Source organism: Scatophagus argus, chromosome 18 (assembly GCF_020382885.2).
Source record: "Scatophagus argus isolate fScaArg1 chromosome 18, fScaArg1.pri, whole genome shotgun sequence".
Classification (NCBI taxonomy): Eukaryota; Metazoa; Chordata; class Actinopteri; family Scatophagidae; genus Scatophagus; species Scatophagus argus.
Window position 1 is genome coordinate 17,210,574 of NC_058510.1, and position 26,340 is coordinate 17,236,913.

The 26,340-nt window shown below is 39.6% G+C and overlaps 3 protein-coding genes across 5 annotated transcripts in view; all 3 read left to right on the plus strand.

Moving 5' to 3' along the window:
• The window catches only part of si:dkey-225n22.4 (collagen alpha-1(XXI) chain), a 53,314-nt gene extending 45,948 nt beyond the window's left edge, over window positions 1-7,366 (plus strand). The window contains exon 31 of the mRNA XM_046371091.1: window positions 81-7,366. Coding sequence (XP_046227047.1) covers window positions 81-268 — 188 coding nt within the window. The 3' untranslated portion in view covers window positions 269-7,366. The remainder of the gene's footprint in view (window positions 1-80) is intronic.
• A 534-nt stretch (window positions 7,367-7,900) lies between these two features.
• LOC124049443 (C-C chemokine receptor type 3-like) lies at window positions 7,901-18,176 on the plus strand. Of its 2 annotated transcripts, none has more exons than XM_046371090.1 (3): window positions 7,901-8,272; window positions 11,408-11,604; window positions 15,894-18,176. In XM_046371090.1, the coding sequence occupies exons 2-3, from the start codon at window positions 11,435-11,437 to the stop codon at window positions 16,750-16,752; spliced, it is 1,029 nt and encodes a 342-aa protein (XP_046227046.1). In that variant the 5' UTR covers window positions 7,901-8,272; window positions 11,408-11,434; the 3' UTR covers window positions 16,753-18,176. The 2 variants fall into 2 exon arrangements, with proteins under 2 accessions (XP_046227046.1, XP_046227045.1); XM_046371089.1 differs by lacking the exon at window positions 7,901-8,272 and adding an exon at window positions 10,495-11,236.
• On the plus strand, window positions 17,964-24,277 carry LOC124049442 (C-C chemokine receptor type 3-like). 2 transcript variants are annotated; one of them, XM_046371087.1, is made up of 3 exons: window positions 17,964-18,100; window positions 19,510-19,703; window positions 21,999-24,277. In XM_046371087.1, exons 1-3 carry the CDS (start codon window positions 18,038-18,040, stop codon window positions 22,855-22,857), a joined length of 1,116 nt encoding a protein of 371 aa, XP_046227043.1. In that variant the 5' UTR covers window positions 17,964-18,037; the 3' UTR covers window positions 22,858-24,277. The 2 variants fall into 2 exon arrangements, with proteins under 2 accessions (XP_046227043.1, XP_046227044.1); XM_046371088.1 differs by lacking the exon at window positions 17,964-18,100 and adding an exon at window positions 18,333-19,299.
• The last annotated feature ends 2,063 nt before the right edge of the window (window positions 24,278-26,340 follow it).

A 26,340-nucleotide genomic window follows, 5' to 3' on the forward strand; every position in this document is an offset into this window, starting at 1 on the left:
TTACCTTTCTTTACAGCAATACAAGTAGCTTCTGTGTTTTCCTCATTTTCCTCTGTTTATGTCTTTGCTCATCTCCACAGGAATTCAGGGTCCTCGTGGCTTTGATGGAATTGGCCATCCAGGCAATCAGGGAATTCCAGGAAAACCAGGACCTCCAGGAGATCCTGGTAAACGGGGTAATCCAGGGCTTCCAGGAATTTGTGATGTTTCCATGTGCTATCAGACATACAACCTCAGGGAACATTACAGCAAAGGACCCAATGTCTGATGACAAAGCAACGTAGGAGAGGCTGCTGTTAACTTAAAAGTGTTTCGAGGAAGCGATTTACTGTATCACTGATTTCCAGAAAAGTGTTTGACTGTTGATTTGTTTATGACAAAATGTGTTTGGAGAACAGCTGCACAGGGAGCAGAAACAACCTCAAGTTAAACAGAAATGGGCGGGGCATTGATTCATGATTATGTAATTCATGATTACGACATCATCATCCTGCGGATAGCGACATAGCTCACTGAGATACCAGTATACTTTACATTTTAAACTTGCACAGTCTGAATATCAGGTTTAAATAGTGAGAACTGAGTTTGTTGGTATTTTTGAAACTTGCAAGAGAACTTCAAAATCACATTGAAAATAGCTACCTCCTCTTTATGTTTAAGTCAATATTACTGAAGGCTTTGCTAACAAGACAGGAGTCCAACAGGCTAACCTCACCAGCAAGTTTCAACACAACACGCTTGCACAGAAAACAGACAAATCCCAGACAAATACCAATGAGTAAAATTCAAATAAGTCCTAATATATTTTAATGAAGCTCAAGAAAACCGTGGGCTTTCTGTGGGCTAATGCGGCAAAGAAGTTACTAGGTTGAATCTGAGCTCTAATACTGATGACCAAGCAAAATTAGTAATTAAAGTCTTCTTAAATTACTTAGTAATTATTAATTTATTCCAGAATATGATAATAAAATGCAGTTATATGCAGTTTTTTTTTTAACAGTAGTGAACCCGAATCAGCTCTCATGCTGTGCTTGAAAGCTGTGCTTCTCCTGGCTTCACCAATGAGGTTTATATCAACCGGGGAGATTATTTCTGACTTCAGTGCACTTCTGCCTCAGAGAAATGATTGTATCTGCAAATTATGTGAAAAGTACAGTACATTCCTTGACCATGAATTGAAATATGTATATCCCATTCCCAAAGAATGGGACATATTTTCACATTTCCATGATTAACTTGTGAAAGGTTAGGTAGCAGGATATTTGTTCTAAATAGAATCTAAAAAAAAATTCAAAAGTTCAAGTTCATGAGAAAATCTCACAGTTGAAATCACTCCAAGCACAACATTAGTTTGCAGTGCACAATTCACTGTCAGCCTGCTTCTTGTGCATCCTACGTGTAATCCCTTCTGGTGAAAAAACACATTTCTATCACCTTTTGTGAACGGAGCACCAGGGCTTGCGCTAATCCATCACTGTGACACACAGAGCTGTAAGAATCCCGTCACTGTCTGTTTTTACCTATTATATTTGTTTTCCTGTTTATCAATATTATATACACTTCTTTTGCATTGCTTTTCTGTGTGTGGATTACCGTAAATTCTTAAATAATGGCCTTTATTTACCTCACCTGCAAATTTATGCCGGCTTGACAGGCATTCATTTCTGATATCGCTGTTTTGTAAATATAACTTCCCTTCTTTAAGTAAGAAGCCTGCCTGTTTCTTGATCTGCTCCCATTTTAATTTGCTGTTAAAGCTGTTTGCTGTTGGAAACTCAGAATGTCTATTTTACCTGTCATGATGAATTCAGTATAATTTAATTTTCACAGTACTAATAGCTGATTTCAATTTTGAGCACTGTTAATTTACCATCAATTAAACTGTACCTGCACTGATGTTTTACATTAAAAACCTCAAAGGGTTTAATTTATAATATTCCTGACAGCCTTTTTAAATTGGCTTTTAATCAGACATCTGCAAGAAGTCTAGAGTTTCACTGAGGATAATCCTAAACACACTTGCAAACACAGAGTAGTACTGATTGGAAATAATAGGTGAATAAAATAAAAATCTCATAGAAAGAGAAACTCAGAGCAGCCGAGACATGACTATATTCCATTACTCAATAACTGGTCTTTATCTGAGGATTTATGGCATACCAACCACAAAAATCTTTTGTATTGAGTGTAACTTTGATGAATATTGACATGCCACTTTGCAGCTTTCCAACAGTAAACCACCTTGACAGTGAGACATGATTTTCAGACATTTATGAGGTGGAGCTTAGGAACGCAAGGCGCTTAAAGAGCAGTTTAGATTCCTCAGATGTACAAATTTTCTTATTCAGTTCAGCAGTTGTGTTCCCTGCTTATTTCTTAGTGTGCATTTATTTTTACCCACTATTTGACTATATGTTTGACCTTGTTAACTTTTGTTAAGTTATACAGTATACCCACAATGTGACTGCATGGATTACCTTTATAATTATTTGTAAATGCTTATTTGTTAGAGAAAATTTCACAACTCCTGGGGCCCATAGCTTAGACGTATGCTGTAGAATCTCCTTTTACAGAGTATAACTAATGTTTTATTTCATGTAGGTTTTGCTCTCCAAGGCTACCCATTGAGAGATAAGTGCAAAGCACAATATGGGCCATTCCCCAATTGGTTCATCCAGTTCCCATAAACACCATTACACACCCACTTCATGAGAATCGATAAGTAGTTCATAACTCTCCAATGCATCATAGCATAATGACACATCACGGTACATCATGTGGACACAGATGGGACAAACAGAGTACAATATCTGATCATTAGAATAAAACTGGTAATTAACATTAAAAGTTCGGCTGTAAGAGGCTGAGACAATGGTTACACACTGTAACAGGAACGAAGCAGCTTTCCATGTGCCAATGCACCATAACAACTGTTTTTGTGGATAACAGTTTAATCAGGACTTGATCCAAAGGTTCAAAAAGGGTTTTAATTAGTACTTCTGACACCAAAGATAAATCCCACTGAAGGCCTAAAGAGCACGTCACCGGCCGCTGCCTCCACACACCCCTCAAGAAAATTTTCTTCAGTGGGTGATTAAATGCTGATTTGTCACTGAAAGCCTCTAGACAGGATGAGATAGCAGAAGCATACATTTTAACCACATCAAAGCACATGAGACAGGGAGCATGCAGTGAGGCACACCATAGCTAAAACGTGGACCATTTAGCCATACAATGTCATGGTGGAAGCGACTCTGGCGCTCTCAGACTCTGCCCAATCATAATTCCTGATTGCTCCCTTTGCCTAGGAGAACCCATCCCTGCAACATAGGAGTTTCGATGACTGGCCTGACAGTAACTGCTGTAGGCACAACCATGATGGTATCAGAATCACTGCACTGCACTCAGTCACTCAGCTGTTTGATCAAAGGGAGCAGTGAAAAGGCATGAAGCAACAGCCAATGTCCAAATGAGTTTGATCCCATGGGATGAATGTCCGGATCACTTTCAGTGGAGTGCCCATTGTGTGTTGCTCTGTGTGGCAAACAGATCCACTGCGGCTTTGTTCAACCTTGCCCATGTGGACGAGGCTCTGGTCCCACTGCTGAGGCCCTCGGCCTTCATAACGTGTGTTGCTGTGTTTAACTTACAATATACACTGAGGGAGAGTAAGTGTATGCGCACATCTGTGTGTGTGTCCAGTGCAGCAGGCATCTGGCTAAGCTGAGAAGCTGAGCTGAGTGCACTTCTCCTTGGCAATTTAAGTAAGCTGCTGCTGCTTTGTTGTTTCTGTGCGCAGCAGTGTTTAGGAGAAGGCTCAGAAACCGCATGGAGACAAGCTCTCAATCACATATAGCACAGATGGTAACATAAGTCAGCTGTCTGCATTTGAGGTGGCAGTGTGTTATAAAAAATGTGTGGGGAGGAAGGCTCTGGATGTGTTTAAGAGTGAATGTGACACTTTGGTTGAATGGGTCTGTGTCACGTAATACCTGAAAAGCTAGATGCAGCCAACTTATACAGTATGACAGATATTCGTGAGACAGCTACAGCTGAATCAGAAGAGTCAAAGGCAAATTGTCCTTTAAAAGAAAACTGCTCTTTAGAGGATGTTGGTTTGCTTTAATGTAAAACTGTTTGAGCCACCAGCCATCATCTTTGGTGGCAGGTGCAATGGGGCACCCGGGAATCCCACTGAAATAGTGGTCCCCCCAGTGATCCAAGGAGAACTGGGGCCACATGGTAGGCTGGGACAAGGCTACATGTCTCCTAAAGTCTTCTGATGCCATCATCAGTTGGTTCACCAATGAATGGAATTGGGGGCCGTCTGGGCTGATGGGGTGTCCAAAAGCTCCCTCTTCACTGCTGTGATGTGTGCAATTGAGACGACAATGGAGGCACGCTGGGTCAGAATGGCACTGGAAGCCTTGTTAATCGCAAAATCAGTCTTCAGGAGGCAAGACATCTGGTTGAGTAGCCATACTTTTCATGAGGTAAGCCAGCAGGCAGATGTTGATGGCCACCACCAGTGTGTGGAAGGGGCATTAAGAGGGTCACTGATACTGGTAGCCATCTGATCTCCGGTGAAGAGAAGGGCTAGTGGTCATCCAACTGTTGGTGGCATCTTCATGGAAGAAACTTCATGTTCATGTCATCTTGGGGGCCTGAAGCCTGAAGAAGGCAAGCATAGTACAGGTAGACAAGTGCGGACACTACTGAAATATATAGTTAAGGGCTACTCAGTTTCTGTCTCTCACAGATGAATTTATACACACAGTGAGACTGAAGTTGGGCCTATATAATAAATGGGTGCGAAGCAAAAGTCTTCAGTGCAATGCGAATGAGGGATCAACTCATCAGTGATACCTTTAGAGGGCAAAGCCTGTACAAAATAGAACAGCTGTGTGTTCAGTCACATCAGCTATGTGGAGAAATGACACACCGATGGGAACAGGTGCACGAATATGGATTTAGAGCATCTATTTTGAATCCAGGTAGAGGGATTTAGCAACATTAAGCTGCTACAGTAATCATATTGGCTGTTACAGGCAGCAAACAATAAGCATACAGCAACAGGAATAACTAGTAAAAAATAAATAAATAAATAAATAAATAAAAAATAAAATTGAAAGACTGCCATGAGAGCCAAGAAGCACAAGATAGTCATCTTCAAAGTGACTCCGGTCCCAGTTTCCCAAGAAGAGAGACTTATGCTTATAAACAACAAGACAAACATTTAATCAGAAAACACAGCCAAAAACTTGGAATCATTCCAATTTCCTTATGTGCGTGAGAAAAGGATTGGGAACGCTCTCTGGGGTTTAGACTTGATGACAGTTTGCAAACAACTGTTTGTTGCTTTCAAACTGTAAATTTTAACTTGTCAAAGGAAGCTAGGCAGGTTTTAACATATCATTTCTGGAGTTGTTCGAGTCTTCACAAGCGGGAAGATATCGGTGTGCTGTAAGACAACAGTCTTCCTACTATTTATTAACATTGTTTTTGAGTGCATTCTTTTTGAATTTTTGATAAAAAGATCATTTTACTGTATGAAGATGTTCCCAACTTTGCTGTACATTGTCAAATTATGCCTTGAGCTTCAAGCTTTTCACATTCTTAATTTGCACCATTATGTCATTTAAATGTTAAGTGCTGGAGTCATTAAAATAATAAGGGTTCATCCTTGGGGGAGTAAATATATGAATCCCATTGCAAAATGCGCATTGTATTGAAATTTATCTTGTGCACAAAGGTGTCTTTAGATTAAATGTTTTTATGATCATGTTCAGGTGAGCTCAAACCTCTTGGGTAAGATTAGGTAACTGCTTGTTTAAAGGATTATTACACAGACTTCACACATGAAGTTCACTTTATATTTACATGTTTTTTTGTGGCTCTGGGCGTAGCTTATTAAAATTCAAACAATTCCGATTATGTAATTGGTGTTCTTGGTGATCTTGGCTTGAGATAAAATGTATAAAAGAAAGCACGTTAGGTACTGGAGGTGTGCATTTTGAAAGACAGGAGGCAATTAAAAGGCTAGATAGATGTAATATTAGCTGCATTACCGGCTATATCTGGACTTGGAGTAGGAGAATCTATAACAGAATGACTGTCTTTATAAAAGATGCTAATGGATGCATTTTGAGACATGTATGTTTCAGCATTTTTTGAAAATTAGAAAAGAATTTGAAATTTAGACAAGCTTAAAATAAAAATTAAAAACTAAAAATCCAGATACCTGAATTTTGCCTCTTCAGTTTTGGCTAGTTTGGCAGTTTTCCATTTTTAATCTGCCTGGTAATTTAATCCAAATTCACTGGAGCGTATGTTCAAAGCATAGTCTCTGATGTTCAGTGGTTTATGCCGCATACAACCAACTAACTTTTGTAAATACTTTCCATATTGACATATTTATAAAGAAAGTAAATAACATATAAACTTATTGTTGCAGAGTTGCAACAGATCACACCAAAGTTGCAGCAGATCACACCAAAGTTGCAGCAGATAACACCAAATGTCAATCCTTAACAGAGTTTTGTTTACAGATGAAGACCAAACTTATCAAATTAGCATTTTGCTCACCTGACAAAATATCCAATATAAAACCAATATATCTTGGTGGTATATTGCACTGATGCACTGAGTGTGGTGGCAGACAAGAAAAGATCTTGGCCTAAAAGTCAAAGGTTTCGTATACTCAACAACCCGCTTTGACTGGCTTCGTGCAGCACTCTATCATGCTACTTCTGCTTTTGCTACTAAGGAACTTCCTGTTTTTTTCTCACATGTAACGCTGTGACTGGGTTAGAAAGGTGCAGCTGTGGTTGGTTTGAACACAGTATCACTGGTACTTTGAAATGTATATATATTTTAATTGCATTGTAATCTGTCATTTCTGAATACTAAAGGTGTTAGTCTATCGGTAACCAGATGTAGACCATAATGTGTGAGTTAATTTTCCAGTGCAGATAGCATCTTGAAATGTCACCTTTGGCATTTTGGGTTGAGTTTCACTATGTATTAATTTACAGGGGTCAAATGACAAACACTTAATGAAAACACATGTCTATGTTTTGTATTCGCAGTATACTCCAAGATGCATCAATTCATAATCCTTTCAAAGTTGATATTATTTTTAATATCTGTTAGTGCTGGAAAAATGCAATGTTTACAATGGTATTTTGATATATGTATTTTGTACAATTTGCAAATCCATTGCATTATTAGTTTAGTTGTGAAATGTTTTCATATTAAAATGAACCGTAATTATGTAACATTGATTTTTGATTGTAATATTTTCATGTATAAAATTTTGGTCCTGTCAGTATCATGAAGGTTTTGTTTGTAAATATAAAGGGTGGGTTCATTATTCCAGTTTTAAATCTCATTTTTAAATCAAATCAGCAAAACTCTGCTGTGTTTGCATGCTTAGTACACATCATTTTGATGGAAATCAAACCCTGGTGTACTTTCATATCTGCCTTTGAATGGTTTGTTTGTGGTGTCAAAAAGAAAAAAAAAACAGAATTCTTGCTTATCTACTAACTTCATCTGCTGTTCATAAACTATTTCAGGAAGCAACTTTAATATATGCATATTTGGTGATCATGGTGACTTATTTCCTCTAAACAATCAGACAAGCCAAAGCAGATAAAATTGTGGCTTTTTAATCTTGCATCCTCTGTGTACTGCAGCAGCAAAGTGTGAGACCAACTTTTTTTTATTGCCCTCAGTCCCTTGTAGTTTAACAGCAATTCATTTAGTTGAATAATTTAATTTGCAATCTTTGACTCATTCCCAGTTAGTTATACACATTTGTATCTGCATAAAATATGCTCTCAGTGACAAAAATACTGTGGCTAGGTGGTGCAGTGGTTAGCACTGTCGACTCATAGCAAGAGGGTTCCAGGATGTGGCTCATGACCAGCCTCTCGAAGCACTTCATAATGGTATGTGTAAGTGCAATGGGTCAGTGCTCCTTGAGACAGGTTACCGGTGACTTCTTTGGCATGGGATTGATGGTGATTTCTTTGAAACACTTGGAGATGCTGAAGATGCCAGAAATGTTGGCTGGCCCAGCAGTCTTCTGTGGATTTACTCTGCATAGTGTCCTCCACATGTCAGCTGTGGTGAGACCCGGTCACTGGGAGGAGGGGTGGACTTCCTTGCTGCCACATGTTTCTGTTCTTCAAACCATGTGTAGAAGTCGTGCAGCGCACCTAGGAGGAAAGCATCACTGTCACAGGCAGGTGTTGTCATCCTGTAGTTGGTGAGTTTGACAAGAGTTTTACTAAGTGTTCCTGATATCCTTTATACAATAATGTGTTTGACAAAGTGGTGAACTTTGGGCCATCTTTGCCAACCCCTTCATGATACGATCACCGATAACTAACAAACCAGTATACTTGTGAAATGTTCAAATGGGTCTGAGCAGTGCACAACTTTCTCAGTATTTTGTTGCCCCGTCCTAACTTGTTTCTATAGTTTCTATTGGAAGTCCCATCAAAAGACCCAAACCAACAATGAATGTACTTTACTACATTACATTGTGTGCATTCAACTTCTTTCTTTGTACCAGAGACATTTGGTGTTGTCCAAACAACCCCCCACCCCCCACGAGGAAAAAATAAAAAAATAAATACAGAAAGTCTTTTTGTTAATTACAATTAACTTAAAGAAATAAGCAAGTGGTTGTTTGACTTTCTTGACAGCGAGCTTGCCAAAAATTCATTTTTCAGTGCTGCTTTAAATTGTTCAAGTGTTTCATAGTAAAACAGCTTTGCCATTAAAAGGACTGTATACGTTTTTGCTGTCAGGACTGTTTGTATGTGTGGTCACTGCAACAACAGAGAGGTCATTTACCATAATGATTCTGCTCAACCCCAAACAAGACTATCAATGTCTTCCTATTAACTATAGTGAGGTTCTTAAAAGGCAAAGATCAGACATGAAAAACTGTTCAGAAATGGGTCCAGGAAATGAAATTGGAGAAAGAAAACTGTCATGACTTCAAAGGAACCAATTTTGGTCATTTTCTACCATTTCAAAATGGTTCTCACACTTGATTCAAAACTCCCCTGGGTCTCAATTTCAGTCCTTCACTGTCAGGCTGGTGGTGAAGTCAACAACCATCCCTTGCTTTTATTAATACTGGGTCTCTTTTACCATTATCGGATTGGCTTTAGGCCCTCTCTCGGGTAAGGGGACTAGAACTGAATCATCAATGCATTTAACTGCAGTAGACTGTATGTCTGATTACTTAAAGTAATTGTTTAGCAACTGCAGTGTGACAAAAGCAAAATATAAGGAGGGGAGGATACGCCCTCAATGTGAGGCAGTGAGTAAGTGAAACTAAAAGCTATTATTCCTCATCAGACACAAACTGTCATACATTACTAGCCACTCAAAAACACAAGTGCAGAACTGGACGTGACATGACACACAAAACCATCCCACTGAAAAACTGACTGGCTGAATGGACCAAATATCTAGTAACCACGGTAACATGCAGGAATAATATTACTGTAAGTGAGAATATTCTGCTTATAGAAAATTTTTTTTAATTGTTATATCACCAGTGACATTATCTGTCAAAACAAGATGTCTTCCTCTTTAGCTGGAAAGCCCTTGAGTAAAGAGGGCAATAAACCATCATTAAAGAAGGAGGACACACAGATATACATAATTCAACACTATGTATATTATACCCATACCATGTGAGGACCAAACAATATTAGGTTAGATTCAACTTTATTGTCATTACACATGTACAGGTACAGGACAACGAAATGCAGTTTAGCATCTAATCAGAACTGCTTTTTGCACTTCTGGTTAGCATTGAACCAGAAGTGCAAAAAGCAGCAAGGGCAGATATAATAAATAAATGAACAGTACGTACATAGTGTATTATGTCAATAATTTACAAGTGATTTACAGATTGGGTACTATGAGCATATTATACAGATGGACATGTGTATTAAATGCAGTAGACTATAGGCAGGAACTACAGACATAATTTACAAGAGGAAATGTACAGATGATAAGTTATGCTATACAAAAATACAGATGAAATGGACATTAAATAGTGCATAAATATAGATAGTAGTTACCTAGGGTTACTAAACTAGTGGAGTATTGTGTAATAATGTGTGTGTCTGCGGGACAGTCCAGTAGTACAATGGTAGTAGAGTACAGTCTTTGATTGGATGAGGAATGAGGAGGTGAGGGGTGTGAAGTGGTGTGTATGGGTCAGCAAGAGTTCAGTAAGGACACAGTTCTGGGGAAAAAGCTGTTTCTCAGTCTGCTGGTTCTTGACCGGAAAATTTACTTGACAATGATAAGTTTTAGCAAAAATGCTGTCTGTTTCCACTTTGACCCCCTACAAGACATGGGAATGTTGGCTGTATCTCTGTAGTTTGTTATATAATGCTTATCTCCAACATTCCAAAAGACCTGTAAGTTCTAGAGAGAGAGTCATGTTCATTTAATTACATATTAAATGGACAATACCACTCTAATACTGGACAAAAGACTACAGGGCAACTTACTTGCAGTTAACAGTATTACATTTTTTGAGAAGTCCTGCTCCACATGTCTCATGCTGCATGCAGGTTTCTTTAGTTTAAACTGATCATTAATGAAGTGACTTTTTCACATTCACATTTCACATACATTTTTTCACTAACCTTAACCTTACCATAGTTGTTACCATGTGCAGGTATTATAGAAAGTGAGATTTTTTTGGTGCGACTTTGGAAGTAAATAACTGTCAAGGCTCACAAAGCTGGCTTTTGCAGGATCGTCCAATAATGACAGGTGTCAGGTAACAGGGCCTTTGCTACATGAACAACACACCACAGTGGTCAGTCTAAGTTGCAAAAAAACTGAAAGTTTACTGACAACCAACAACAGAACCAGATATTTGTTACTGCACACTTTCTAGTCTTGTACTTTAATGTGCACACTATGACCACCACAGCCAATTTAAATATCATATTAACATGTGAAGTACACACATGCACTCATCCTGTGTGTGTGAAAAAGACTTTAGAATCTCAACAGTCCAGGGAGGAGAATTTATTTCAGAGGAAGTTGCTACAATTTATCCCTCCCCCTTACACACACTCAAAGACACATGCGCTGACACGCACACATCATGAAGTGATCTGAACTCACTGTGAGTCAGACAGCTGTGGCCTTCAGAGTAAGAGAAGAAGCAGAAGACTCTCTGTTGGTAAGTCAGCTTATCTTAGCATGATCCCCAGTCCCATGAACATCGGCATTTTCATACATGAGCTCACATGCAAAATTTAGAAGCCTTTCGGATTGATTGCTGTATAATTTTAAATAATAATAAATGACTAAATCATGCTGTGTTTGATGACTGCATTTCTCTTTCTGTCAGATTTTGCTGTTAATATCTGAGATAAAGATGGAAACCACAACATATGATTATGGTAACTACAGCGACGATGACCCACTTGTTACAATATGTGAAAGGGACAGTGACAACAAACTGGGAGCTCATCTGTCCATCCTCTTCTACTTCATGTTTCTCTTCAGTCTCATCGGCAATGGGCTGGTTCTGGTCATCATCTATCGGTGAGTGGTCCAACAAAAACTCCAACAGTGAAAACAGTGCAGTGCATGCTGCAGAAGTCATTTGAAAAGAATCAAACAGTGTTTTGATTTTGCAGTTTAAAGCAGTTAGGGACAGCTGGCTCTCACTGAAACATTTCTTACAATGGGTCTTACTTCAATCTGTGAATTGCAGCATAACTTTCTTTAGAGGTAATACTCAACATTTTGCTTTCAGTTTTACAACACTGTTGGTTACTGGAGTACAGCAAATAACACTTGCGCGACTACTTTGTTTGAAAGATAAGATCAAAACAAACAAAGTAATGTTGACAAGAACTGATGTTTCAGATAAAGAATTTAGTCAATAATCATCCTTTAAGCAGCTACGACCCCTTGTGGATGAGCTGGTGGTTTGTACCTAAGATCTTACTCTTTATACTGGCAAGTTTGAGTGTTTAATGTTTATTGCATTCAGGGTCATATTTCCTCATCACATGCCTTGTAGCTTTAACTGGCAAAGAGCTGTCTTGTTTCAAGAACTGATTCAAGATTCAAGATTCAAGATTCAAGAGTCTTTATTGTCATTATGCAATCATAACGAAATTTTGTGCAGATTCTCAGCTTCAAAACACACTTATAAATAGAAAAAATAAAAAATTGCACACCTTAGAAAAAGATATAAAAATATAAAATACAAAGTACAAATTGCAGAATACAGAGTGAGGTAGATAAAACAAAGTGCACTAGTGCCAGACTATGTGTATGAGTGTTTCACTGTAGGGGGGTTATTGCTTTAACAGCTCTGGGGAAGAAGCTGTCCCTGAGTCTGTTGGTGCTGGTTTTAATGTTCCTGTACCGCTTTCCTGATGGAAGCGGTACAAACAGTTTGTTGCCCGGGTGGGTGGGGTCTGTGGCAATGCGTCTTGCCCTCTTCTGGACTCGGGCAGTGTAAACTGAGTCCAGATCTGGTAGACTGCAGCCCACAATCCCCTGTGCTGTCCTCACCACCCGGGCTAAATCTTTCCTGTCCTGTGCTGTGCAACTGCCATACCACACAGTCACACTGAGACACAGGATGCTTTCGATTGTGGCTCTGTAAAAGTTCACGAGCAGCTGAGTAGACAGTCCAGTCCGTTTCAACTTCCTGAGAAAGAAAAGCCGCTGTTGGGCCTTTTTCACCAGGTGTGAGGTGTTCACTGACCAGGAGAGGTCAGAGGAGATGTGGATGCCCAGGAACTTGATGCTGTCCACCCGCTCAACCGCCTCCCCAAGTATACAGACGGGAGCGTGATCAGTCTTCCTGGATCTCCTGTAGTCTACTATGACCTCCTTGGTTTTGCTGATGTTCAGGATGAGGTTGTTCCTGGAACACCACTGTGTCAAGTTCTGGACCTCATCTCTGTAGTGGGTCTCATCATTGTTAGATATGAGACCCACCACAGTGGTGTCGTCCGCGAACTTGACGACCATGTTTGTGGGGTGGATAGCAGAGCAGTCGTGTGTGTACAGTGTGAATAAGGCAGGGCTGAGTACACAACCCTGCGGCGTGCCAGTGTTGAGGATCAGTGGGGCTGATGTAGACTGACTCCCCTATCCTCACCACCTGGGGCCTGTTGGTGAGGAAGTCCCTGATCCAGGAGCAGAGTGAGTCTGACAAACCCAGGTTGTGGAGTTTCAGGGCCAACATGTCCGGGGGGACAGTGTTAAAAGCCGAGCTGAAGTCCACAAATAGCATCCTGACATAGGTGTTAGGATGCTCCAGGTGAGTCAGGGCCGTGTGAAGTGCTCCCGAGACGGCATCCTCCGTAGAACGGTTCTCCCTGTAGGCGAACTGCAGACTGTCCAGGCCAACGGGGATGGCGTCCTTGATGTATCTCAGGAGGATCCTCTCGAAGCACTTCATGATAACCGGAGTCAGAGCGACAGGTCGGTAATCGTTGAGGCAGGTGATGGTTGATTTCTTTGGCACAGGCACAATGATGGAGGACTTCAGACACACCGGGACCGTGGACAGCTGTATGGACAGGTTGAAGATGTCCAGGAAGACTCCTGCCAGTTGGTCAGCGCATGACTTCAGTGTGCGCCCTGACACCTTATCTGGACCTGCAGCCTTGTTGGTGTTGATCCTCCTCAGAGCGGAGGTCACTTGGTGCAGCTGCAGGACGAGAGGCTGCTGCTGCACCTCTGGCTGAGGAAGGTGTGCAGTTCCTCTGCTGCTCGGGGAGTCGAAGCGTGCAAAGAAGCTGTTTAAGGTGTCAGGTAGGGTCGGGTCATGGCTGACCTGCTGGTCATTCCGCTTGCTGATCTATGTGCCACTGTATCTGAGGATACAGTGGCACATAGATCAGGTACCAGGTAGGTAACTGTCACGCCTGGTTTTTGGTTATGCTTTGTCTTTTGATTTCAGTCCGTGTGCCATGTTTCATGTTTGTCTTGTCATGTGTTTCCATGTATTATGTTCAAGGTTTTTGTCATGTCCGCTTTTATTTTGAAAAGCATCACTTCCCCTGTGTGTCCTGTTTTCTTGTAACTTTGCTTTTGGTTTTCCTGATTGCTTTCTCCCTCCTGATGAGTGTCACCTGTGTCTCTTTATAATGTCTATTTAGTCCTTGTCTTCCCAGTCACTTTTGTCAGAGACTGCGTTTTCTTGCCCATGTCAAGCCAGGAACTTTTGTTTAGTTTGCCTTGCCTTGTTTTTGCCAGGAGTTTAGCCACGGTTATTTATAGATCTTAGGAAACAGTAAGTGTGTGCTTTTTTGAGTTGGGTTTTGTTATCTTCAAATAAAGACTTTTGGTCGGACCTCTGCCTCGCCTGCCTGCGCCTTTTTGACTCTGCATCGGGGTTCAGCCTTTCTCTGCGTCAGCGACGCCGACCCATTCCTGACAGTAACAGTGGAAAAACAGTTCTGCCTCTACCTGATGGCGTGTCATGTTTGGCGTGATGATATTCAAAAATAAGTGGTTACAGAAATATTAATTTGTCCTTTTTTAAGTGAATCCTAACAACTGCCTTCAAAGTGGGCAACCTGAGGACACCACTGTTGACTATAGGCTAACTAAAGAGAAGGATGTGAAATCAAGAGGTGTCTTCTTTTACAATAATAATTGTTTTGATATACATTGTTTTTACAGGAAATAAACTAAAATTACCCACAAGGAAGGAAATACAGTAGCTATTCAGTAGGTGCACTTCCTTTGTCAAAGCCCTGAAGAGTAACCTTTCCTCTGTCATTGTGTGCAGACTCCACTTTCCTTCTCTTCACCACTTGTCTCTACACATCTGAGCAAGCAGATGGGAAAATATTTTCGATCGATTCGAAGATTGATTTCTTTGGTAACATTCATGGCTTGGAAATTACAGCAAAAACTGCCCTCATTTTGTTCGTTTAGAAAGCTCGGTTTAACATTTTTCCATATTTAAAAATTCAATCAAAAATCAACACTGCTTCAGAAATCAACACTGCCTTTTCAACCCTAGGATATAATCAAATGAAAACAATGTCATTATTATTCCTTGATGCATTAACCTGTGGGGGTTATGGTTTTCCAAAGCTGGGAAGATGATTCTCTTTGTTGGCTTCATATTTCAGACCTTAATTATGCAGTACGAATAATAGGTGATTATGTTCCCTGAACAATTTGGAGAATAGGGTTCATCTGTAACAAGTATGTGATGATAATTCACACTTTGGGAATGTCTTGTCGTATTATCAAAAAAATATTTTATGCCCTTCAAGTCAAGGAAGAATCCTCAAGTGGTGGAAATTGCTAAAACCCAAGGACTGTTCCAATGACCCTTCAAATTCTAAAAAGGAGTGAATTTGGAAATTTGTCAAGGATGCCTGTGTGTATCCTCTGGGCACCGGTATTGCTCATAACAACATGTGCACAATGCCTTGCCGTTCTTTTAAAAATTGGCAAATGAGAGCGAAGGGCATCGTATACGGCGCAATATGGATTAGAGCCGGGACCTTTTTATGATGCACAGATACACTTTAGCTAGTCTGTTTCAAAGCATATGGGACACTGTCAACCATATAACAAAACACAACTAAAAGTTATGTAAAGCTGATTGAGTAAACCAGAATTTCCCTTTTCTTCAGAGTAGCCTATGAACACCTCTACACACGATCAATAAACTGATTGTAAAGCTCACTTTTTTGGACAGAAAATTTATGCCACACTTTAATAAACCAGATGGGTAAATTTAATTTACTGCCACCAATGAATTCACAGATGCAGGGATTCCACTGAAACCACCTCAGTTTTGTTTTTCTCTCCACCTCCCTGTCTAAATGAACATCTCCTAGGTTTGAGAAGCTGACCACTGTGACCAACATCTTGCTGCTGAACCTGGTGGTTTCCTCTCTGATCTTCATGAGCAGCCTTCCCTTCATGGGAGTTTACATGCAGGTCTCTCAGTGGATCTTCGGCGCAGCCATGTGCAAGATTTTTTGGACTGTCTACTACTTGGGCTTGTACAGTTCCGTCCTCTTTCTAACTCTTTTGACCTTTGACCGACACCTTGCAGTGGTGTACTCCTTGAGTTCAATGCAAGTGAGGAATCGAAAATATGCAGTAATATCCTGCATTGTGGTGTGGCTAGTCAGCATCCTGGTGTGCATCAAGCGTGTGATTCCCCACACCACTTATTTTAATTTTATCGACAACAAAACATATTGTGATGAATTTACTGATGACTTAAACTCCTCTCAGGTGCAGCACCTGAGAGCAGCTGGATTTTATATTCAGATTTTTCTTTTCTTGCTCTTCCCTCTGATTGTTATTATCTACTGCTATGTTAGGATTGCTATCACTGTCATATCATCTAAAATAGCCACTAAGTTCAAGACAGTCAGATTAATATTCATCATTGTGCTGTTGTTTTTTATGTGCTGGATCCCATTCAACATTGTAGAGCTGATGTATGATAAAGTCACAACTTGTGATGAAGTGAGCAAATGGGGTTATGCTCATCATGTTACTTGCAATCTTGCCTACATTTACTTTTGCATCAGTCCTATCTTCTACACATTTGTTGGGAAAAAGTTTCAGAACTATTTCAGACAGATGCTGGTGAAACGTTTCCCAGGGTTAAAGAAGCATATTTCTGTCTCTCAACACAGCAGAACCAACACGTCCGCAAAGACTACACCCGTTGATTTATAGGAACGAGACGGCCTTTGTTTCTCAGGATTGCCATGTGTCTAATAAAGCACTGGTTTAAAAACAGCTGAACAAATGAAAAACAAATAGACACACAACTTTGCCAATGGCAACCCAGTACTATTGAGAATTTTGTGCATGTGATACCAATCGATATCTAAACCTGGGTTAGCTGCATTGTTAGCCCTTCTCGAGCTACAGAGAGGATGCACTGAATTAAGCTGCCAATGTTGTTGAAGCTCCTGTCGCCTCTTTATTTGTCCTCATGGCACATATAAATGCAGATTAAGGTGGAGTGAGTAGCTACTCAGTTAAAACAAGTATCCGCTACAGATAAAGTACTTTTCACAAGCGTGGTCAGAGTAAAATGTGTCAATATCTGTTCTCAGTGACTGTCTCTCAGTGCGAAGGAATGTAATCACTGGGTTGCTGACTGCAGTTTAATCATTCAAATTTGTAAAAACTTGTAAATAGTTTACTTTTGTGATCATGAGTATTGACCTGAAACTCAATCCTGAGGTTGTTCTATAAATAGTGTCTTAATAAATAATAAATATAGTAATTTTGGATCAACCCAAATTAGTCCCACCTAATTGTGTTTTAAGCACAACTCACTGCCCATTGCAAGAACAGATCATTTAGTTGGCTAAACTGGTACAGACACAGATAATGGTGTCTTCAACTAAACAGCTTTATTAGGCTGAGCTATCAGAGAAGATGGTCTCCTACCAACCTTTGTGCCTTTTGAAGAATAAGTAAAAGGTTTCTTTCCCTGAACTTTTCAGCGTGATGTTCCAGGGCTTTGCAAGATTTGTTCTTGTTTGACTTTTCTGTTACAATTGCATGTTTTCATTGCTGGTAAAATTTATTGATTATAAAGACAACATTAAGCAAGTTGAACAAAGTAATGTAGCATTTTTTTTCAAAACACACACCTTGCATTCTTGCTGTAAATCTTTGCTTGGACCATTATATAAAAAGTGGCTTGCTATGTATAATGACAATACAGCCTTAACTCACGTATGTTTAATTTTGATTGTCTCAAGCTGATATCCTACTGCAGTTGGATTTATGTCCTACCTTGTAGTTTTCCATTGTTTTTCCTCTGCCCTTTCTCCCTCTCTCTGTGTCTGTGGATGTGTGTGTGGTGCATCTCCCCATCATCCAATCCGGAGCTGAGCTGGGCGGTTCAGTCTCTCTCCTGCATACCTGTTCGGCATTCAGGACTGGCTTCTCCTCTCCATCTTTGCCAGATCGTCCCTGCTTCATAGTGATAGTATGAGACCACATGCACTCACCTGCCACCCGTCCACATCTCTACTTCTGGGAGTTTAAGTTAGATTCTTTGCTGGTTAGTTTTCACAGACTGAATACCTGCTGTAAATATTTGAACCTAAACTTCAGTAAATTTCTGGTTTTGAACTTTTCCTGCTGTCTTGAGTGTTCTACTTTTGAAGGAAACCTTTGAAACCTCAACAACTACACCTCATAAAAATGCCACTGTAATTTGCAAAAAACAATTTACAGGTCTGGGTTGTAGTTTTTGTAAGGACAATAAGGATTAACTATGGGAGAATGAGTAATTTAGTGTGCTTTTCCAACACAGTGAATCAAGTGTGCACACTCATTGTCCAGTCATTTTCCACATGGCCTGAAAATAGCTGCTTATAACTGTATTTGCTTTGGTTTTTGTCCAAGCCCAATCTTGTCTGTTTTAATATTGTATAAATGTTTTTTAAAGATGGACAAGATGGACAATACCACTCTAATACTGGACAAAAGACTACAGGGCAACTTACTTGCAGTTAACAGTATTACATTTTTTGAGAAGTCCTGCTCCACATGTCTCATGCTGCATGCAAATTTTTTTAGTTTAAACTGATCATTAATTAAGTGAAAAAAGGGTGTGGAGGCATTCAACTTTGAATGAACTTTTTCACATTCACATTTCACATACATTTTTTCACTAACCTTAACCTTACCATAGTTGTTACCATGTGCAGGTATTATAGAAAGTGAGATTTTGGAACTTTGGAAGTAAATAACTGTCAAGGCTCACAAAGCTGGCTTTTGCAGGATCGTCCAATAATGACAGGTGTCAGGTAACAGGGCCTTTGCTACATGAACAACACACCACAGTGGTCAGTCTAAGTTGCAAAAAAACTGAAAGTTTACTGACAACCAACAACAGAACCAGATATTTGTTACTGCACACTTTCTAGTCTTGTACTTTAATGTGCACACTATGACCACCACAGCCAATTTAAATATCATATTAACATGTGAAGTACACACATGCACTCATCCTGTGTGTGTGAAAAAGACTTTAGAATCTCAACAGTCCAGGGAGGAGAATTTATTTCAGAGGAAGTTGCTACAATTTATCCCTCCCCCTTACACACACTCAAAGACACATGCGCTGACACACACACTCTCCTGTGATACTTCCTTCCCTCAAATGGCTAATTTATCATGAAATGATCTGAACTCACTGTGAGTCAGACAGCTGTGGCCTTCAGAGTAAGACAAGAAGCAGAAGACTCTCTGTTGGTAAGTCAGCTTATCTTAGCATGATCCCCAGTCCCATGAACATCGGCATTTATTTCCATTTTCTAACTCTCCTTATTTGCATGCCATACATGAGCTCACATGCAGAATTTGGAACCCTTTCTGATGGATTGATTTTTGTATAATTTTAAATAATAACTTTAACTGAGTAAATCATGCTGTGTTTGATGACTGCATTTCTCTTTCTGTCAGATTTTCCTGTTAATATCTGAGATAAAGATGGAACCCACAATATATGATTACAGCGACGACGACCTGTACACACCTGTTACAGTATGTGAAAGGGACAGTGACAACAAACTGGGAGCTCATCTGTCCATCCTCTTCTACTTCATGTTTCTCTTCAGTCTCATCGGCAATGGGCTGGTTCTGGTCATCATCTATCGGTGAGTGGTCCAACAAAAACTCCAACAGTGAAAACAGTGCAGTGCATGCTGCAGAAGTCATTTGAAAAGAATCAAACAGTGTTTTGATTTTGCAGTTTAAAGCAGTTAGGGACAGCTGGCTCTCACTGAAACATTTCTTACAATGGGTCTTACTTCAATCTGTGAATTGCAGCATAACTTTCTTTAGAGGTAATACTCAACATTTTGCTTTCAGTTTTATAACACTGTTGGTTACTGGAGTACAGCAAATAACACTTGTGCAACTACTTTGTTTGAAAGACAAGATCAAACCAAACAAAGCAATGTTGCCAAGAACTGATGTCTCAGATAAAGAATTTAATCAATAATCATCCTTTAAGCAGCTACGACCCCTTGTAGATGAGCTGGTGGTTTGTACCTAAGATCTTACTCTTTATGCTGGCAAGTTTGAGTGTTATGTTGTCTCAGATGTCTAATTAGATCTAGTATTTGAAGAATTTGGTGTTGTGGACCTTTCAGGCCAAGTACAGGGCACATTGACAGGATGTATGGGTATTGAATGGAAGTGAAGCAAGATATGTAATTATCCTTCCAAAATATTAATCAGTCTTGATATGTAACCTTTTGTAGCTTAAGGTCCACTTCTGATTGTTAAAAAAATTCCAAGGACAACCTTTCCAAAGAAATAATAAATAAATAAAGGATTTCACCATATTCAACACGCTGTGCTTTCACCCAAGCATCACTGCTTGCCATTATGAATTCAGATTTATTGCATTCAGGGTCATATTTCCTCATCACATGCCTTGTAGCTTTAACTGGCAAAGAGCTGTCTTGTTTCAAGAACTGATCTATGTGCCACTGTATCTGAGGAAACAGGTAGGTAACAGTGGAAAAAACACTTCTGCCTCTACCTGATGGTGTGTCATGTTTGGCGTGATGATATTCAAAAATAAGTGGTCACAGAAATATTAATTTGACCTTTTTTTAAGTGAATCCTAACAACTGCCTTCAAAGTGGGCAACCTCAGGACACCACTGTTGACTATAGGCTAACTAAAGAGAAGGACGTGAAATCAAGAGGTGTCTTCTTTTACAATAATAATTGTTTTGATATACATTGTTTTTACAGGAAATAAACTAAAATTACCCACAAGGAAGGAAATACAGTAGCTATTCAGTAGGTGCACTTCCTTTGTCAAAGCCCTGAAGAGTAACCTTTCCTCTGTCATTGTGTGCAGACTCCACTTTCCTTCTCTTCACCACTTGTCTCTACACATCTGAGCAAGCAGATGGGAAAATATTTTCTGTCTTCGATCAATTCGAAGATTGATTTCTATGGTAACATTCATGGCTTGGAAATTACAGCAAAAACTGCCCTCATTTTGTTTGTTTAGAAAGCTCGGTTTAACATTTTTCCATATTTAAAAATTCAATCAAAAATCAACACTGCTTCAGAAATCAACACTGCCTTTTCAACCCTAGGATATATTCAAATGAAAACAATGTCATTATTATTCCTTGATGCATTAACCTGTGGGGGTTATGGTTTTCCAAAGCTGGGAAGATGATTCTCTTTGTTGGCTTCATATTTCAGACCTTAAATATGCAGTACGAATAAGAGGTGATTATGTTCCCTGAACAATTTGGAGAATAGGGGCCATCTGTAACAAGTATGTGATGATAATTCACACTTAAGGAATGTCTTGTTGTATTATCAAAAAAATATTTTATGCCCTTCAAGTCAAGGAAGAATCCTCAAGTGGTGGAAATTGCTAAAACCCAAGGACTGTTCCAATGACCCTTCAAATTCTAAAAAGGAGTGAATTTGGAAATTTGTCAAGGATGCCTGTGTGTATCCTCTGGGCACCGGTATTGCTCATAACAACATGTGCACAATGCCTTGCCGTTCTTTTAAAAATTGGCAAATGAGAGCGAAGGGCATCGTATACGGCACAATATGGATTAAAGCCGGGACCTTTTTATGATGCACAGATACACTTTAGCTAGTCTGTTTCAAAACATATGGGACACTGTCAACCATATAACAAAACACAACTAAAAGTTATGTAAAGCTGATTGAGTAAACCAGAATTTCCCTTTTTTTCAGAGTAGCCTATGAACACCTCTACAAACAATCAATAAACTGATTGTAAAGCTCACTTTTTTGGACAGAAAATTTATGCCACACTTTAATAAACCAGATGGGTAAATTTAATTTACTGCCACCAATGAATTCACAGATGCAGGGATTCCACTGAAACCACCTCAGTTTTGTTTTTCTCTCCACCTCCCTGTCTAAATGAACATCTCCTAGGTTTGAGAAGCTGACCACTGTGACCAACATCTTGCTGCTGAACCTGGTGGTTTCCTCTCTGATCTTCATGAGCAGCCTTCCCTTCATGGGAGTTTACATGCAGGTCTCTCAGTGGATCTTCGGCACAGCCATGTGCAAGATTTTTTGGAGTGTCTACTACTTGGGCTTGTACAGTTCCGTCCTCTTTCTAACTCTTTTGACCTTCGACCGACACCTTGCAGTGGTGTACTCCTTGAGTTCAATGCAAGTGAGGAATCGAAAATATGCAGTAATATCCTGCATTGTGGTGTGGCTAGTCAGCATCCTGGTGTGCATCAAGCGTGTGATTCTCCACACCACTTATTTTAATTTTATCGACAACAAAACATATTGTGATGAATATCCTGGTGACTTAAACTCCTCTCATGTGCAGCACCTGAGAACAGCTGGATTTTATATTCAGATTTTTCTTTTCTTGCTCTTCCCTCTGATTGTTATTATCTACTGCTATGTTAGGATTGCTATCACTGTCATATCATCTAAAATAGCCACTAAGTTCAAGACAGTCAGATTAATATTCATCATTGTGCTGTTGTTTTTTATGTGCTGGACCCCATTCAACATTGTAGAGCTGATGTATGATAAAGTCACAACTTGTGATGAAGTGAGCAAATGGGGTTATGCTCATCATGTTACTCGCAATCTTGCCTACATTTACTTTTGCATCAGTCCTATCTTCTACACATTTGTTGGGAAAAAGTTTCAGAACTATTTCAGACAGATGCTGGTGAAACGTTTCCCAGGGTTAAAGAAGCATATTTCTGTCTCTCAACACAGCAGAACCAACACGTCCGCAAAGACTACACCCGTTGATTTATAGGAACGAGACGGCCTTTGTTTCTCAGGATTGCCATGTGTCTAATAAAGCACTGGTTTAAAAACAGCTGAACAAACGAAAAACAAATAGACACACAACTTTGCCAATGGCAACCCAGTACTATTGAGAATTTTGTGCATGTGATACCAATCGATATCTAAACTTGGGTTAGCTGCATTGTTAGCCCTTCTCGAGCTACAGAGAGGATGCACTGAATTAAGCTGCCAATGTTGTTGAAGCTCCTGTCGCCTCTTTATTTGTCCTCATGGCACATATAAATGCAGATTAAGGTGGAGTGAGTAGCTACTCAGTTAAAACAAGTATCCGCTACAGATAAAGTACTTTTCACAAGCGTGGTCAGAGTAAAATGTGTCAATATCTGTTCTCAGTGTCTCTCAGTGCGAAGGAATGTAATCACTGGGTTGCTGACTGCAGTTTAATCATTCAAATTTGTAAAAACTTGTAAATAGTTTACTTTTGTGATCATGAGTATTGACCTGAAACTCAATCCTGAGGTTGTTCTATAAATAGTGTCTTAATAAATAATAAATATAGTAATTTTGGATCAACCCAAATTAGTCCCACCTAATTGCGTTTTAAGCACAACTCACTGCCCATTGCAAGAACAGATCATTTAGTTGGCTAAACTGGTACAGACACAGATAATGGTGTCTTCAACTAAACAGCTTTATTAGGCTGAGCTATCAGAGAAGATGGTCTCCTACCAACCTTTGTGCCTTTTGAAGAATAAGTAAAAGGTTTCTTTCCCTGAACTTTTCAGCGTGATGTTCCAGGGCTTTGCAAGATTTGTTCTTGTTTGACTTTTCTGTTACAATTGCATGTTTTCATTGCTGGTAAAATTTATTGATTATAAAGACAACATTAAGCAAGTTGAACAAAGTAATGTAGCATTTTTTTTCAAAACACACACCTTGCATTCTTGCTGTAAATCTTTGCTTGGACCATTATATAAAAAGTGGCTTGCTATGTATAATGACAATACAGCCTTAACTCACGTATGTTTAATTTTGATTGTCTCAAGCTGATATCCTACTGCAGTTGGATTTATGTCCTACCTTGTAGTTTTCCATTGTTTTTCCTCTGCCCTTTCTCCCTCTCTCTGTGTCTGTGGATGTGTGTGTGGTGCATCTCCCCATCATCCAATCCGGAGCTGAGCTGGGCGGTTCAGTCTCTCTCCTGCATACCTGTTCGGCATTCAGGACTGGCTTCTCCTCTCCATCTTTGCCAGATCGTCCCTGCTTCATAGTGATAGTATGAGACCACATGCACTCACCTGCCACCCGTCCACATCTCTACTTCTGGGAGTTTAAGTTAGATTCTTTGCTAGTTAGTTTTCACAGACTGAATACCTGGTGTAAATATTTGAACCTAAGCTTCAGTAAATTTCTGTTTTTGAACTTTTCCTGCTGTCTTGGGTGTTCTACTTCTGAAGGAAACCTTTGAAACCTCAACAACTACACCTCAATGCCACTGTAATTTGCAAAAAAACAATTTAGAGGTCTGGGTTGTAGTTCGTGTAAGGACAATAAGGATTAACTATGGGAGAACGAGTAATTTAGTGTGCTTTTCCAACACAGTGAATCAAGTGTGCACACTCATTGTCCAGTCATTTTCCACATGGCCTGAAAATAGCTGCTTATAACTGTATTTGCTTTGGTTTTTGTCTTGTCTGTTTTAATATTGTGTAAAAGATGATTTTATAATGAAGCATATTCTTAAGAAAATCCTAAAAACTTATGTAAATAAAGCTGATTATAATGTAATGTGGTGATTAATTTGTTGTACAATTAGTCAGCTTTCATATGAAGCACATTTATAATGAGGTCATTTGTAAAGAACCAAGTTCCCATATTATGCTCATTTTCAGGCTCATACTTTTGTGAAATGTTTACATGCTTCAATGTAAGAAAAACAACACATTTTTCTCATTCTGTCCATTGTTGCAGCACCTCTATTTACCATATGTTTGAACTTTGTGTCATGGCTGTCTCTGCAAGACCCTCCTGGGACCCATTGCCAAGCTCATTCTGCTCTGATTGGTCAGTTCCCACTTTCCAATCACACATGTTTGATCAAGAATCTGACCCAAAAGCATGGTGATTGATTAAAAGGACAGGCTTCCCCAATGTTTTCAATAATGTTACCGCTGTCTGTCACATGATGCTAGCTTATTTAGCTTATTTATGCATAAATTCTCCCTCCAGTTACAACTGAAGTAAGTGAGCCCACTAAAGAACAAATCATTTCATACAGAGCTGTAACCTTATATGGTGCATAATAATGTAACACTTAAAGTACAGGCTGTGGGGTGTGGGACAACTAAGTTCCAAGAAGTTGGGTTATTATTGCACCTCTGACAAACTGGTCAGCGTCATTTGTTTGACCTTGTACAACACTGGGTTGCACAACCAAATAAGAGCTTGTAGTCCCATTCTTGCTGCATTAACAGAACATAAACAAGTTTTGCTCAGGTCTCAGTGGTCATCCTGACATACCCTACTGTCAATGGAAAGACTTTCCTTATCCAGCTGGCAGCTGTGTTGCTGTGTTGTTTTTAGGCCTTTTCTCCACTGAAGCACAACACTTGCAAAAGCAATCCTTCTGATGGTTTCTCATACAGTGAGATGAGTCTGGTGGGTCCACAAACACCTCATCAAACACAAGCTTCATCAGTGCTTCATCTGGGCACTCACATGTTTTGTGTTTAATTCCAGTAGGCAAAACTGATTGACTTTCACGTGAATTATTTTAAGCACTAAAAATCTTCATTATATTTTCTGTGTTTCTGTGACTATTCTGAGCAATTGCATTTACAGTGTTCTTTAAACCATAGGATTACACTCTGAAAGGCTTCAGTGGTGATGTGTTTTTCACATCACTGAAAACTGCCCTATAAGGACTGCCACTGAGCTTGGAATACAGACAGTTTAAACAGTTAGCTAAACAACATAGTTTCAGCCAGTACACTGGCAACTGTCACACACTTGTAGGGATATTATTTCATGTTTAATTAAACATTTGTCTAAAAACAGCATTACATCCATTTTTTCTGCTTCTATGTGATGGTTAATATGCTGCTTATGATCTGATTATGCATACTTATGCATGTAAGAACAATCATACAACTCAGTAAACACCTTGTGTTGACTTTATTGCACTTTCAAGTTGTTGTGGATGATACAGGCTGTGAAAAGTTGTAGACTCACTCAATGAATGGCCAATAAGCCACATACCCAGCTGAGCGCTATATATCCCAGTGAGCTTATCTCTAATTAGAGGGCTATAAGAGGGCAGCTGGGGAGTATCAGAGTTATACGTTGAACAAAATGGGAGAGATGGCACTTGCTGCTGCCATGTGGCTCATGTAACAACAAAACCCAAGGGACATTCATAGGAGGGGGGTACAACTGCAAAGGCTTATGGAACTGTGTTCATAAACAGAAAGAGGATGCTCAGAGGATGGGG

Bases quoted from the DNA above. Each gene is read 5' to 3' on its own strand.
- LOC124049442 (XM_046371087.1), top strand. From the start codon at position 18,038: ATGCACTCACCTGCCACCCGTCCACATCTCTACTTCTGGGAGTTTAAG. The intron at 18,101-19,509 runs GTTAGTTTTCAC...TCTTTCTGTCAG, and splicing joins TTAAGTTAGATTCTTTGCTG to ATTTTCCTGTTAATATCTGA. The intron at 19,704-21,998 runs GTGAGTGGTCCA...AACATCTCCTAG, and splicing joins GTTCTGGTCATCATCTATCG to GTTTGAGAAGCTGACCACTG.
- LOC124049443 (XM_046371090.1), top strand. From the start codon at position 11,435: ATGGAAACCACAACATATGATTATGGTAACTACAGCGACGATGACCCA. The intron at 11,605-15,893 runs GTGAGTGGTCCA...AACATCTCCTAG, and splicing joins GTTCTGGTCATCATCTATCG to GTTTGAGAAGCTGACCACTG.